General features: G+C 39.4%; 1 protein-coding gene across 1 annotated transcript in view; it reads left to right on the plus strand.

Moving 5' to 3' along the window:
* LOC139764906 (protein MMS22-like) overlaps positions 1 to 12610 on the plus strand; it is a 33348-nt gene extending 20738 nt beyond the window's left edge. The window contains exons 15-22 of the mRNA XM_071691974.1: positions 1324 to 1597; positions 2869 to 3039; positions 6573 to 6695; positions 8309 to 8449; positions 9401 to 9523; positions 9955 to 10142; positions 11196 to 11387; positions 12444 to 12610. Of these exons, the coding sequence (XP_071548075.1) occupies positions 1324 to 1597; positions 2869 to 3039; positions 6573 to 6695; positions 8309 to 8449; positions 9401 to 9523; positions 9955 to 10142; positions 11196 to 11387; positions 12444 to 12510 (1279 nt within the window). The 3' untranslated portion in view covers positions 12511 to 12610. The remainder of the gene's footprint in view (positions 1 to 1323; positions 1598 to 2868; positions 3040 to 6572; positions 6696 to 8308; positions 8450 to 9400; positions 9524 to 9954; positions 10143 to 11195; positions 11388 to 12443) is intronic.
* Positions 12611 to 16194: the final 3584 nt, after the last annotated feature.

Below are 16194 nucleotides of genomic sequence, written 5' to 3' on the forward strand. Positions count from 1 at the left end.
TGTAGATATGGGGGAGAAAGATGGGAAGAGGTGACAGAATTTAAGTATTTGGGAGCTATCTTTGGTAAGTTTGGTGATATGGAAGGAGTGATAAGGGAGAGAGCATTCCAGGGTAGGAGAGTCAGTGGTTTCTTTAATACGATAGTGAAGGGAAGAGGCGTAAGTATCGAAATGAAAGAAGGATTAAGGGACAGCATAGTCCTCCTGACCCTAACAAATGCAGCCAAGACATGGGTATGGGTGGGTCACAGAAGTCCAGTCTCTAGGTTGTGGAAACGAGTTATTAGAGAGGAGGATCTGGTATGACTAGATGGAATGAAGAAAGAGATGAGGGGATTGTATTAGAGATTTGGTATGGCAGGGAGTGCAAAAGGAGTGAATTGTGGAGAGGCGGAGTGGGTTAAAGGTAACACTTTGAGATGGTTTGAGCATGTGGGAAAAATGCAAGACAGGGAGTTTGCAGGGAGAAGTATGATAGTGCGATTAAAGGGGTTGATGTGAGAGGAAGACCACCTTTGACATGGGGAAATAGAGTTAAAGAGTACTGGAGGAAGAAAAGTGGTGGAGTATGCATGGATTGGTGTAAGGACATGGAGACTCTTTTGCTGTGGCTACTCCTTTGATGGGAGTTCTGAAGGGAATGGACATCAGAGATTTCGATAGATAGATACCTTATCTTTTGAAGACCATGTTTTTGTCCTGGAAGTTATTTCTCTTAAGGAAGTCTAGTGGTTTACACCAGGGCTTATTGGAACGATTCAAACAAAAGTGAAAAATATAGCCAGTTACAGCTGGTGTGCACCATATTGATTTGGGTCCAATTCAGATATCTATTTATGTCTGATGCATGATCACTTCTGGAACTCCCTCAAGGGGGTAGCCATGGCAATAAGTCTCCATAAGTTGTGAACTCCAGTGCCTCTAAGCCCTTAGTACCTCATCCTTAACAGACCACTGGCAGAGGGCAAGTCTAACACTGTGGTTGTAGAGGTCCCTACCTAATTCAGATATATGTCTCATTATTTTGAAAATTGAAGCATGACATTTTATGCTTAAAGAATGAAAAGAGCCAAATGAAAGTTACATTTCCATTTTCATTTTATACATGAATGCCATTTTCTACATTAGCAAGGTAGCACCAGGAACAGATGAAGATTAGCCACGTTTGTTCACATTTATTCTTTGGATGTCATTTGTTGAGCACCAAAACCACAACCCCCTATCCACACCCTGATTCAGTCCATTGACAACACGTCAAACACAAGGTATGTCATTGTATAAAGTGCATCCAGTAATCATGATGTGAATATGTTTTTCTTTCAGGTGCACTCTGCAGTACATATCAGCTCTTTTAGCTCAGGTAGGGGGTATGTCCATGATGAATGACATATATCCTGCATATGAGTGCTCTTTCTTCTCAAGTTGGTTGTCAGCGTTAGTGACAATGGGAGACTGTGATGAAGTGAGAGCTCTCACTCCACATATGATGAGTTTGCCAAGCATAGCAGTGCTCCTCCCTCACCAAGCTCCAAGTTGCCCATTTGCAGCTGCCAAGGCAATGATACAAGGAGTTTCTAAGAAGTTTTCAGAAGCACAGGTAATTCACAAATTTTCTTTCATGGAAAGTACAGGAAAAGTATGTTGGATGAATGAAAAGAAAAGGATAATGTTTTCTATTTTCAAAGGAAAGTGAAAGAAATAGGGTGTACAGTGAGAGGTTGAAAATCCTATAATTCACCTTAAATTTAGGTGTAGCTAGCGTTTGATATTGGCAGGATAGGGTTCACAGTTTCCTATAGCAAGGTTTGTTACAGATTCATGAAAAGAGTGAGTTGGATGAAGGTTACAAAAGAATGAAATGAGAGGATTTGTCCCAACTTAGCTGTATTATTGGATGTATAGTAGGGATGAATAATTGTGAAATTATTTTATACTGTGGAGTGGTATGTCATGTGCGCAAGTGGTTATGAAAGAAAATGAATATCTTAATACAAATGATAATGAATTGCTTGTGATTTTGAATGGTATGAAAGTTTTGTTTAATGTAAATGTATGCTTTTGAGATTGTTGTTATTGAAATATGAAATAACATTAATTCTGTAGAAACAGTGCATGATGTAATGAAAGGGAAGGGATGCTGTTTTGAGTGAACATTCAAAAGGTATAGGAATGGAAGGCAAGAAAATTATATTATAAGGGATTGTTTAAACAAAGAAATTTGAGAAACGAATATTTTTTCTTTCTCCGAAATTTACAAGTCATTATTAGAGGTTTCTTTTTTCCAAAAGAAGTAACAGAGAAGGGGGCCAGGTGAGGATATTCCCTCAAAGGCCAAGTCCTCTGTTCTTAACGCTACCTCGCTAATGCGGGGAATGGCGAATAGTTTGAAAGAAAGATAACATAAAAAGATCTTGATGTTAACAGCACAAATTATGATGTAACCAACAGCATTTTATTTCTCTTTGGGTGTTGGAGACTAGTTATGGAATGGTTTAGATAAGAAGGGTGTTACATTCTTTAAAGAAGTGAATGTTGAGCAGATTGAAGTGGGGTTGTACAAGGAAGGACTTTGAAGATGTTGAGTGTTTGTGGTGTTTAGGCATCCAATGATTGTTTTGAGAGCTCCATTTTCTGTGGTTTGCAGTTTTGTTACATATGCTTTAGATAGGGTATATACTCAGGCAGATAAGGCATAGTTTAGGATGAAGTGGATGAATTATGTGTTGGGGATACTAAGAGGGTTCAGTTAGTGCTTTGAGAATATATAGTTATGTATTGCTTTTGTGTTGCACAGTATATTGAAGCATGAAACAAGTTATTCTGTGATATGAAAAGGTATAGTGGATGTTCGTTATTGTCTTTCCACAGAACTTCATGGAGCGCATGTCATACAGAGATAATGCACTACACTACTTCTCTGGCCTAGATAAAGCTTTTGGAATCATGCTGAAAAAAGTTCCTCCACCAAATCATCTTTCATCTGCATTCGATATTGTGGCCACACTTTTCTTTTATGCCTATTCCATTATCTATATTAAGGTGAGTAGATGATTAGCCATTTTTACATTTTGTTTCTGATTTTTTATTTTAATTCTGCTGTATAAAGTTAAAGTGTGTAAAGGATTTTATGAGAATTAGAACTGGCGTGCCACTTCCCTTGGCATCTCATGTACTTGGTCTATTCCAAGAGGTTCAACATATTTTGATATATGAATTAAAGACTTAAAATATTCACAATATCTGAGGAGACTTCGTGAAATAGAAAAACATGGATCTTTACTAAAACTAGAAATTGTTGTTATTATTATTGTTTTAGATGATATGCAGTGATAACTGTGGCCATTGGCAACTCCGGGGTGGGCAGTTTTGATAACTGTCTCTTTCCCTACACCTTGAAGCTTTGAAACTGTACCTTCTCATGTCTTTCCCAATAATTATGACCTGGCACATTATAAAAGACAGGTGTTTGATACCTCCATAATTCATAGATACTTTCCTTTGCCTCATCTTTTTCCCTTTCATAATTCTCTCCGTATTTCACCTATGTTCCAGCCTTGATTTGGACTTCTGTCCATGACTGGAGCCTCCAGTTCATATATATGTGTAAAGAGTGAATGTAGTGAAAGGATAAGAGAGATGTGTGAAAATAAAGAGTGTGGTTGAGAGGGCAGAAGAGGGTGTGTTGAAATGTTTTGGACATATGGAGAGAATGAGTGAAGGAAGGTTGACAAAGAGCACCCCTGTTGCTCCTCTTACTAATCCTATGCCCCTCCCTATAAACTCTTTGGACTGTCAAAAAGTGCTTCTCTCTCTGGACACAAGCAAGGCTTATGTGCCTGATGGCATCTGTCCCTATGTATCGTAAGAATGTGCCTCTGAATTTGTGCCTGTGCTTGCTCATCTGCTCTGTTTCTGTTTTTGTTAGCTGCATCTTTCCTTACACCTTGAAGCTTTGGAACTCTTTACCTTCTCATGTCTCTGCCCATAACTGTGACTTGGCACATTTTAAAAGAGTTTTTCACTTCCTCCAAAATGATAATTACTTTTTGTCATTTCTTTTTCCTTTTTATAATTCTCTGTATTCCCATTAAGGCCCGGCTATGATGTGAACATTTGTCTGTGGCTGGAACCTTCAACATAAAAAAAAAATCGCTTTCATGTACAGTGCTTTGAAACCACTGCCCCCTGTCTACAATTGGGCTCCACTTCACATGGCCTGGCTCATTCGTTTGACAACATGTCACCCCGTGTATACCATATTGTTCTAATTCACTCACTAGTGTTTACACCTTTTTTTTTTTTTCCGCTGTCTCCCACGTTTGCGAGGTAGCGCAAGGAAACAGACGAAAGAAATGGCCCAACCCACCCCCATACACATGCATATACACACGTCCACACACGCAAATATACATACCTACACAGCTTTCCATGGTTTACCCCAGACGCTTCACATGCCCTGATTCAATCCACTGACAGCACGTCAACCCCGGTATACCACATCGATCCAATTCACTCTATTCCTTGCCCTCCTTTCACCCTCCTGCATGTTCAGGCCCTGATCACACAAAATCTTTTTCACTCCATCTTTCCACCTCCAATTTGGTCTCCCACTTCTCCTCGTTCCCTCCACCTCCGACACATATATCCTCTTGGTCAATCTTTCCTCACTCATTCTCTCCTTGTGCCCAAACCATTTCAAAACACCCTCTTCTGCTTTCTCAACCACGCTCTTTTTATTTCCACACATCTCTCTTACCCTTATGTTACTTACTCGATCAAACCACCTCACACCACACATTGTCCTCAAACATCTCATTTCCAGCACATCCATCGTCCTGCGCACAACTCTATCCATAGTCCACGCCTCGCAACCATACAACATTGTTGGAACCACTATTCCTTCAAACATACCCATTTTTGCTTTCCGAGATAATGTTCTCGACTTCCACACATTCTTCAAGGCTCTCAGGATTTTCGCCCCCTCCCCCACCCTATGATCCACTTCCACTTCCATGGTTCCATCCGCTGCCAGATCCACTCCCAGATATCTAAAACACTTCACTTCCTCCAGTTTTTCTCCATTCAAACTTACCTCCCAATTGACTTGACCCTCAACCCTACTGTACCTAATAACCTTGCTCTTATTCACATTTACTCTTAACTTTCTTCTTTCACACACTCTACCAAACTCAGTCACCAGCTTCTGCAGTTTCTCACATGAATCAGCCACCGGTGCTGTATCATCAGCGAACAACAACTGACTCACTTCCCAAGCTCTCTCATCCCCAACAGACTTCATACTTGCCCCTCTTTCCAAAACTCTTGTATTTATCTCCCTAACAACCCCATCCATAAACAAATTAAACAACCATGGAGACATCACACACCCCTGCCGCGAACCTACATTCACTGAGAACCAATCACTTTCCTCTCTTCCTACACGTACACATGCCTTAGATCCTCGATAAAAACTTTTTGCTGCTTCTAACAACTTGCCTCCCACACCATATATTCTTAATACCTTCCACAGAGCATCTCTATCAACTCTATCATATGCCTTCTCCAGATCCATAAATGCTACATACAAATCCATTTGCTTTTCTAAGTATTTCTCACATACATTCTTCAAAGCAAACATCTGATCCACACATCCTCTACCACTTCTGAAACCACACTGCTCTTCCCCAATCTGATGCTCTGTACATGCCTTCACCCTCTCAATCAATACCCTCCCATATAATTTACCAGGAATACTCAACAAACTTATACCTCTGTAATTTGGGCACTCACTCTTATCCCCTTTGCCTTTGTACAATGGCACTATGCATGCATTCCGCCAATCCTCAGGCACCTCACCATGAGTCATACATACATTAAATAACCTTACCAACCAGTCAATGATACAGTCACCCCCTTTTTTAATAAATTCCACTGCAGTACCATCCAAACCTGCTGTCTTGCCGGCCTTCATCTTCCGCTAAGCTTCCTCCAAAATGCCTTTACACCTTTTACCCACTCAATATTTTTTTCTTTCCATCCTTCCATATCCAGTTTGGTATTACCTCTTCTCCTGTTTTCTTCCACTTCCAACTCATACATCTTCTTTGTTAACCTCTCTTTGCTGATTCTCTCCATATGTCCAAAACTCAACACCAAGTGTAATTTTCCTTCTAATACCTGAGGGAATGCTTAACCTAGAGAAGAGGATGACTGTGTGGCCTTCACTTTGATTTTCTTGTCGAGCAGTACTTTTTGCTCACTTTCTGGCTTAGATTGTAAGCCTTGAATATGAGATACCTCTTTCTAAGTCTGAGCAGGATTTGCATGCCACTTCCACCCAAATATTGCTTGATAGGCTAAAAAGACATGAATCGGGATTGTGCTGTCTAATTTTTGGACTTTGACAGCATGACGTTACCTCATTTACATAGTCTATTATTTGCTATTATTCGTATTTCCTTGAGATTTTCCACAGTTTGTCGTGTCCAAAGCAGAACATGAGGGCTGTGCATGCAACCTTCACCAGGCCTGTCTTTCCTTTGCAATTTACATTGATAATGGTTCTGTTTCAGTCAAGGCCCATGTGTCCCATGCCAAGTCTCATCAGTACAGTTCTTCTTCCAACTGCTGTGTACTCTGTTGAGAAACCTCTCAACTCAGTTCAGGCAATGGCATTAGCTGATACTTTACCAAAGGTAAGTATTGTTTTCTCTATACCAGAGAAATTCTTGTTTTTAAGTAAGTAATGGAAAAATGAAGATTACTTGTTTTGTGAAAGGGTTTGTATTTTCTCATGTACTCACTGAAGCACAATTTCTTCCTCTGAGAAAATAATTTGGTCATGCAGTAATGTGTGGGAAAGGTTAATCTTAAGATATGTAGATAATGAAAATTGATTTAAGTTTTTAGCTTACCTGGTCGGTTATTGTCACCATTTTTCTTCTGTCATCTTTGTCTGTTATTTCTCTCACATTTTTTATCTTCTCCTGATCCACTGGATTAGTTTAACCAGACTTTGAAGAAATATCCTATGAATGGTCCTTTCTCAAGTGTATTTATTTCATGTCAATCCAGGTTACAATATGGCCTACACAGGGCAGAGTGCATTCTGATCGTCTGAAATTTCAAAAATCATGTCAGAAACCACTGAGCGACTGAGCAGATTGAATCAAAACTTTATGGAAATGATTTCATTCTGCTAATATCTATGATGCCCTTCTCTGGTCTTTGTCCGTTAAATCTGTCTTGCAAGTTTTTTATGATCTCTGGTTGCCATATCTTAGCATCTTTCGAAGAATAGTTACCTGTTTACCTTTCACCAGACTGAATTAGGGACTTGAGGATTGTGATCAAGTCACTCCTTACTCATCTGTCTACTGTGGTGGCCAAGTTTATGGCCTCTTATCTTTCACTGTAAGTCTTCCCTTTTAATTCTTGTGGCCTCTGATCTCTCTTTTTAACTCAGCATTTGTAATTTAAGTACCATCTTTGTTGTCCTTTGTGCATTGTCATGTTATTTTTTTTCTATGCCTATTTTCCCTTTGAGGTTTATGAGCAAGTTACTTCTTAATCTTAACAGAAGTTTACAAATGTAAGGAGACTGAAAACTGATTTTGAATTCTAGATTAGAAGAGGTCTAAAACTCCATGCAAAGGGAGTTAATTTAGAGGGAATGATCATGTGCTAGGGTCAGCAGGTACATACTCAGATTGAATATTTACCAGAAGAGTTTGTCTCGTTATAAACTCTCGTGATGGGGTGCGTGTCAACAAAATAGGCCCACTGTTGACTCATAGGTTTCTGTTGCTCAGACTTGTGGCTTACTTCCTGCTATTTGATAATCACACCAAGGCAGTTTTTCAGTCTACCTCATCATCTTTACTTACATTACCAGGGGTAATTTCATCAGCATTTATCAGGACAACTTTGGAGTTAGTACAAGTCCCATTGTGATATAATCAAAATCATTCTTTACCATATTTCTTTCATTACTGTGGCATCATATGCAAACATTTTCAGGTAATAGTCCATTCCATAAGGTATTGCTGACACAAACCCATTTCAAAAATGCTCTTCTAACTTGTAGTCTTTGTTTCCTTCCACTAAGGTAATTTGTCTAGCGAAGAAGTCTACCTCATCCTCCTACGTGTGAGCCTCCTGATCAACCTCTGGTGTTCAACAACGTCTCATGCTTTCTGGCCATTTGTGTGCATATGTGTACATGTTCACATACTACATTTATTTTTATCAATTTGTTATTGATAGCATTGCAGTTTATATCTCTAAATCAGATAATCTCTGATTACAGATGGTGTGTGGCATGGCATCCTTAGGCTTGACACAAGATCCCTACCTCATGCGTTGTGTGAGAGATGTCTTTACTCACTATGTTTATCGCTTTCGAGTTAAGACAAGCAAGAATTACACAACAACAACTCATCCATTCATTGTAAGTTCATGATTTTGCTTTGACTGTATTGATATGATCACTGATTACAGCATTTTGTATGACTGTGTTGGTCAGGGAATGTGTAATGCAACTTATATTGCAGGACCTAGCTCTAGAAGGTAGAAAGGTTGAATCTGGATTTGTGCAAATTCAGACCATTTTTTTTGTATTATACATAAGAAAATTTTTTTGATGGTTGAGAAGGTTCATGAGATGTTCCATGCAAGGTTTAATATGCAGGGAGAATATAGTAGATATACTTTAAAAATATGGTTTTGCTTTGTTGGTCAGGTTTGATATTGCTTAAGTGGCTGCCTAGTTAGATTTGCTCCCAGTCTTATTAAAAGCTCCTGCATGACTGATTCTTTGTAAAAGTCATTTGTGCTGGTACATGGATATAGACAAGAATGTTAAGGAAGGAAAGAAGTAGAGATTGAATTAGCTAATGTGTGAGTCGTCAGTGCTATTATGGTATCTGTAGGTTGTAGTGGCTTGTTGGACTGTGTGATTTAATTATTTTGTCTTTAGGAAGAATGATTTAAGTTTTGTTTATATTCCTGTCAAATAACTATATAGTCATTGATTTAATATATGTGATAATGTACCACTGGATCCATAGTAGTAACTAATATGCATTGTGCTGAATTGAACATGGCTTTCCACTCTAATGTAAGGGCTTTCTTTTTTCTCTTTGTACTCCTCATTAAACTTGTCAAGTTAGATTATTTCCATCCTTACACAGAGAACTCCTTTTTACATGATCAAAAGATTTCCTTCAGCATCCACATCTGGAATACCTGTAGCCTCTAATATTTCATGCATCTCAAACCCACAACCTTGAACTTATCAGCTTAGTACATTGACACCTTAGCCACTTATTTATTATTTTAATACTGAAAAAAGAATTATTAGTATTAAAAAAATAGATATTTGAACTTTTCTTTTTGCCAGATTTGTCTCCATGATGGAGAAGTGAGAAAGGAAGTCCTACTGGAACTGCGATCAGTGTTTTTGGAAGTTGTGCGAGACAATTACTTGGCGAAGCGGGGTATCAGCAGTATTCATCTTCAGATAGTAAGCAGACATCTCTTTTGTTGTTTCTGTGCTTGGTTTGTCACTTTCAAGACATCCAGGCTTTAGTTTTACAGCGTTCACTCTTGGTTGAAGTTCAAGTTATAGAACAAGTGATCTTTTTAACTTGTGTTATGGTTTCTTGCTTCTTGTTTTGAAATGCTTTGTGTAGAGCATGTTACATTGATAAGAGAAATTGCTATTGCTGTAAGAATTATTGTAGGAGGTAATACACATGCCAGAATATGTAAGAAGGAATGTAATAATTACATTGGCAAGTGTTGGAAGGTGATTGGTAATGAATGTCTTTATTTCTATTTTGTATGAATTTCCTTAGAAGAGGTTGGAGATGATATGAAAGAATGACAAGTGAAAATATTTATGCAGCAAGCTGTATATGCAGAATTTGTTTGTAGTTTTTCTTATCTTTTCAGGTAATTTCATTGGTGTTAGAGCTTTTAAGTAGAAGTGCACGTGAATGGATAGAGGAAGTGTGTTCATTGTTACTTCTGCCCCTTCTGGAGCTACTGCTGGTAATAGAGGAACAGACGACAAAAAGATTTGCCACAGACCTCCTCCAGAAGCTTTTGGTTGGTGCCAAGGCCCAGGACACACCTCTCAGGTATGGTACATAGCAATTATTTGTCTCTGTATAAAAAGATGAGTTGTAAAGTCAGGCATTCGAGATTAGAGCAAGTTCATATAGATTTATTATTATTTTCATGCACATTTGCCATTTCATGCATTAACAAGGTAGTGTCAAGAACAGAGGACTGGGCTTTAGAGGGAAAATCCTTGCTTGGCTTCCTTCTCTCTTCCTTCTTTTGGAAAAGCAAAAATTGGAGGGGAAGATTTCTAACCCCCCTGCTCCTATCCCTTTCAGTCTCCCACAACACAGGGTACACATGGGAAGTATTCTTTATTGTAATGATATTACATGGGAAATCTTGCATTAAATGTTGAAAGTGTCATTTTAGATGTAAATGAATTGCCTAAATTTATACCTATCTCTACTTTGCCTTAGAAAGTGGTAGTTTCAATATCCTCTTAGCATACTTTGGTACTTGTATAGTCATTATCATCTGTCCCTGCATGATGACATTTTACTCTTCCCTTCTATATCAGTCTTGGTAGCCCAGTATTTCTTCCCAAGGGCATGCACAGAACATTTAAAGGGCCATGGCACAAATGTGAAAAAAAGAGAATTCCCCTCTCCCTCAGTGATCATCCTAACAGAAAATAACATTTTCATTAACACTATAAAGGGAATGTTATTGGCAAAGTTAGTATTAGTATTATAAGTACAGTAACTCTAAGACCATATTCTTAAGGATGGGATAGTGAGGGGTCTTAAAGTGAGAGACAGGTCTGTTGTTGGAAGGTTGGGCTTTGATGGCAGATTTGAGTGAGAAACTGCAGAAGCTGGTGTCTTAGTTTATGAACTGACTGTATTGTGTGCTCTCCATCATCACTTTTGTTGTCATCCTTTGTTTTTTTAGTATTGTTGGAACTTTTTACACGCTGCTCATAATGTACTGCCTTTATAGTTTAGAAATGTTTGTGTGTTTAACAAAATAGAGAGCGGTAAACCTGTTAATACCAGTGCATTTTAAAAGTTGTTAGTGAAATCTAAGGTTAGAAGTGCCTTCATAACAAAGAACTTTTGTATATTCAGAAGTGAACTAGTGAGGATTGTGAAACAACTAGTAGTGCACCATGTTTCGTGGTCATCAGCAAAACTTTTCCGAGTGTTAGGCGTGGTAGGAGTGCTACATAGACCATTATTGGTTGACTCTCTCCCATACATTGCCCATGCTGTTACAACTACAGAGGAAAAGAGAGGAACAGGATTGGATCACACGCTTCGGTGAGTATAGGCTACTTTGAATTGCCCTGTAATGTTTGAATGAAGATTTGAGTTGATATTAGTTGATATGTGTGCTGGAAGATATTTGAAGCCTCTCCTGATCATGTTGGTCAATTTGGTTGCTTTTTCTCATAATTTAGAAGATGTGTTCAAGGTCATTAGCCATAATTACTCTAAGATCATCCCTTGGACTGTTTCCAGTTAAATTTTCCTTGGAGCATAAATGTAAGATTTTTTTTTATCTTAAGAATGGCATACATGATTGTATTTAAGTTTGGCTTTGAGTTGCCCTAAGAAGAATGTTTTTGACCTAACAAATATCAGTCCAGATATTGAATCCCAACATGCTTTACCTGGTGAAGTTCAAGAAATAAGCGCAGTCCAAGAGATAACCTCAGAGATAATTTGCTAATTACTGGAGCTTATAATTACTTGGTGTTGTATGTTTGAGAAACATGTCAAAATTTGTGGTTATACAACTTAGTTTTGACATTTCAGTGTGTCATTTGTAAAGCTTTTTCAGAGTCTTTATCTCAGTTGCATTAATTATAAAGATGATAACCATAGATTATGACATTCCTACTGATGGATTTAGAATGTATCATTCATTCATAAATGGGATAATACATGCTCATGAATTATTTTCGTAACTTTCACCCAGTATTACCTTTTTCTTGGTCAGTTGCTTTGTTTTCTTTTATTCCATACTTGTTCTCTATTTCCTGAGTTAGTGAGGCAGCACTAGGAACAGAAAAAGAATGGCCTCATTGGCCAGTCTTTAGCTGTCATGCACCAATGTATAATGCACTACAGCCTGACCAAACAGACCTTTCCATAGTTTTTGGGGTTACTGAGGATGACAGGATATTTTTGAAGGCCATTTCAGGATGGAGGAGACATCTATAACATTCTAAGGGTATCATAAAGCAGCTGGATATTTAAATGGACAGGAAAACTTAGCATATCTCATTCATATTCATTCTATCAAAGTTTGTTGCATTTTCTTCTCTTATTAGATGCTAAGAATCCACTGTTAATGAATGAATTCTCTTTCAGACATGGATATCAGACCTTATTGGCCAACTTAGGTGTGAATGAAGGAGATATAAAGTCTTTTCAGTAGACCTTTTTTTTTTTTTATATAATTATGCATTTATAGCCTCAGGAAAAGACTGTGTTAAATGGTATATATTTTTCCCAATAAAAAAAATATTTTCCTTAAATTGGTTGATTTTTTAACCTAAAGAATATGAAATTATTTTACTGTGAGGGAGATGAATGCTGGGGTGTTGGTGAGAGGGGCAGTTCTGCAGTATGTCAGGGATAGGATGCATGGGAAGATGTATAAGTTACTGTTTTATGAGGACACCACTCTGGTGGAAGATTCAAGTGAAAAGCTGGTTTCTGAGTTTGGTGGTAAAGTGTGTGAAAGGGGAAGGTTCAGAGTTAATGTGAATTAAAGTAATGTTATTAAGTTTATTGGAAAAAGACAGGTTGATAGAAGGGTATTTGATTTGAGAGAACCTTGAGGAAGTAGTGTTTTGAATACTTGGGAGTGGATGTGGAAGTGGACAGAATCATAGGAGCTAAGTAAGTCATGGAACAGGTTACGAGACTAAGGTCCTTGGCATATTATGTAATGCGTTAAGAGGTCACTGTCTGTGAGGGTAAAGATAAGTATATTTAATGGTACACTTATCCCATTAGTCTTGTTTGGTTGTGAGATATGGGCCATAGATATAAAATGAACAAGGTGGACATGTTGGAAATGAAATTGTTGAGGCCAGTATGAGGGGTGAAGTGGGCTGACTACATAAGAGACAATAGGGTTGGAGAGCGATGTGGTAGTAAAAAGAATACATGGGAGAAAGCTGAAGAGGTTGTGCTGAAACAGTATGGAGATATGGAGGGGAGAAGCTGACTAAGAGTTTATACATGTTGGAAGTAGAGGGAACAAGAAGGAAAAATTGAGAAGGATATCGGGGCCTGAACATGCAGGAAGGTGTGAGGTGTGTATGGGATAGTACAAATCGGACTGATGTGGTATACGGGGGGGGGTGATGTGCTGTCAGTGTGCTGAACCAAGGCACATGAAGTTTTCAGGGAAAACCATGGATAGGTTTATGCAGCTTGGCTGTAGATATGGGGCTCTAGTTTCAGTAGCTAATACATAACAGGTAGAGTTAATGAGGCCATTTTTTTGCTTCTTCCTGACACTGCCTCTCTGTGTGGGAAATAACGAACAAGTATGGAAATAAGATTTCTTTTTGATGTTTGTAAAATCACCTGACATGCAAACTTTAACTTAATGATGTTGGGTAAGTTTCTAGGGTCTGGTAGTTACATTTTTGATTACTAGTCATACTATTAACTGCACTAATTGCACAGGACAACTAGAGACCACATGTCGGCATATGAAACCATTGTTCATTTGTTCTTGCTGCATCCTAGCTCAGTTTGGAAAAGAAATGGAAGAATTTCAATGAATTGCTAATTAGTGCTAGGTGCTAATTTGAAGGTTATGTTTTTGTCAGTAATAATTGGGATTTTCAACTTTTGTACAGTTTTTTGGCATAATCAGTTTTCTTCATAATTTTGATTGTTTAGATCACACCTGAAAAGTATAATGCATTTTTCCTGCTTTTTCTTCAAGAATAGATGTCGTGGATAACTTTATTAAACAGCCTGTTTATCATGCTGTTCACAAATCTAGGGTTGATATACATTATTTGAGTGCCATTCAGTCCTGCACAGTTTTACAAAATCTGAAATGCCTAGACCATGAGAGGACAACCTGGAAACTACAGATTTGTTACAAAAGATGTGAAGAAATACATCAATTGTACCACTTCTGGGTACATGGGCTAACGAGTCCCTTAAAAGGAGACAATATAAGCCATCCTGGTCTTAAAATTATATAATACATAGCCAGTAGGCATTAAAAAATTATGGACTGTAGGATGAAAAAAGTACTTAGAAGAAGTGATTACAATTTAACAGTGATGTTATTACATGAGACTATGGCGCACAGTCTTTAACAGCCTCATTGAGCAGAGGATTTTTTTTTTAAGATAGCCGGGCCACTGCTTGGTCTGACATGGACCTTTCCCTGTTGGCGGCCCGTTCCCTCGTTTCTCTGCATTGTCTGAGATGCAGGTAACTTCTTATGGAGATGGTGCTGGGTGTGCTGTTTTCCTCTGGGAGGTGGGTATTCACCTATGGTCTGGAGCAGGTGTTCCATATGGTTCTTTTGAGTCTTTTGAGGTAGTAAGGCCACTGGTAGTACATGATCTTCCTTTCTGAAGTCAGGGACTCTTGCTCGAAGACTTTGTATCACTTTGCAGTCCAGCATGTAGTGTTCCAGTGGGTCTCTTGATATTTCCGGACAGTAGATGCAGTTTCTGATGATGCCATCAGTTTTCTGCAAGCTACATTGGTACTCCAGTTGTAGACGATGTAGATTGACTAGGGTTTTTCTGCCTCTGTCGTTATATGGTGGCTCTAGCTTTGTGGCCACCATGTACCACTTGACTGACAGGGATCCAGCATTGTAGGTGTCCGGGAGATTCCTCCTGGTCTGGAGCCTTACTGCTTTCTGTAGCTGGTGCTTGATTTGTTGCAGACTCACTGGAATATGCACCTGGATGTTGCTAAAGTGTGTAGCTGCTTTAGCTGCCTCATGTGCTGTCTCATTCCCCTCGAACCCCACGTGGCTGGGGATCCAATGTATGGTGAAGGGATGTCCCTGTCGCTGTATCAGTTGAAGTTGAGTGAGGATCAAGGTTAGAAGCTGAGTGTTGTCCTTTGGGAGGCTGTGTTGCAGCGCTTGCACTGATGACTTGAAGTCCATGTGTATTATCACAGGCTTTGAGTGAGTGGTGTGTGCGTGTTCTAGAGCTTTGCAGATGGCAACCAGCTCCATCTGTGGTGTGGAGCAGCCATCTGTCAGCCTCCAGAGGCGAGTATGACCTTGTGTGTGGAAGGCCGCCCCTGACCTTCCCTCATCTGTCTGGTTCACTGAGCTGTCTGTGAAGTACATTACAGCTTCAGCAGGTGTCCATGGCTCTCAAAGCCAGTCTTCTCAGGTCTTCTTGCTGGAGGCTGGACTTCTTGTCTCGTAATGCTGTGACTGCGAAGGTGGCTAGTGGAGGGTCTCATGGAGGTGGTAAACTGTACCAATGGTGTGTTGTATTCTCTGTCTCTAGTATGAATGCTGCTGTTTGAAAGGTTTAGATGGCATTGACCACCTCATGCGTCCAGGAGGTTCACTGCACCCTGTGGTCTAGGTAAAGGGCAGGCTGGTGGAGGGCTTGTCTGACCTGCAGATCTTAGCTAGAGTCATCACTGTCGTCTGCTTGACTCTCGCTGCTAGGGGTGGCAGTCCAGTCTCCATGTGCAGGTGTCAGGTCCTGGTCCACATGGGAGCTCCTAGCATGGTCCTGAGTGCATCATGTTGGATGACCTCCATGCTGCTCACCTGGTCATCCTTCAGGCCAATGAGTGGTGGAGCATAGTGGTCTACCAGCAAGCTGTTGGCGGTGGTGTATTAGGTTCTGAGCACTTCCATGTTGTGATGGCTTGGTCCCAGACTCGTGTGTAACATAAAGGTCAAGTAGGCAATAACTAGAGAAATGAATAATGATATATACAGTAACATTCTAATGGGGTGACAGTTATGCATTATGGGGCCCTGTATTTACAGTGACGTTCTAATGGGGAGACAGTTATACAGTGTGGGGCCCTGTCATTCGAAAAATTCATGCCAATGGTGAGATTATACCTGTAGGGCAATGCTAGCAAATACAGC

Source organism: Panulirus ornatus, chromosome 51 (genome assembly GCF_036320965.1).
Source record: "Panulirus ornatus isolate Po-2019 chromosome 51, ASM3632096v1, whole genome shotgun sequence".
NCBI lineage: Eukaryota > Metazoa > Arthropoda > Malacostraca > Decapoda > Palinuridae > Panulirus > Panulirus ornatus.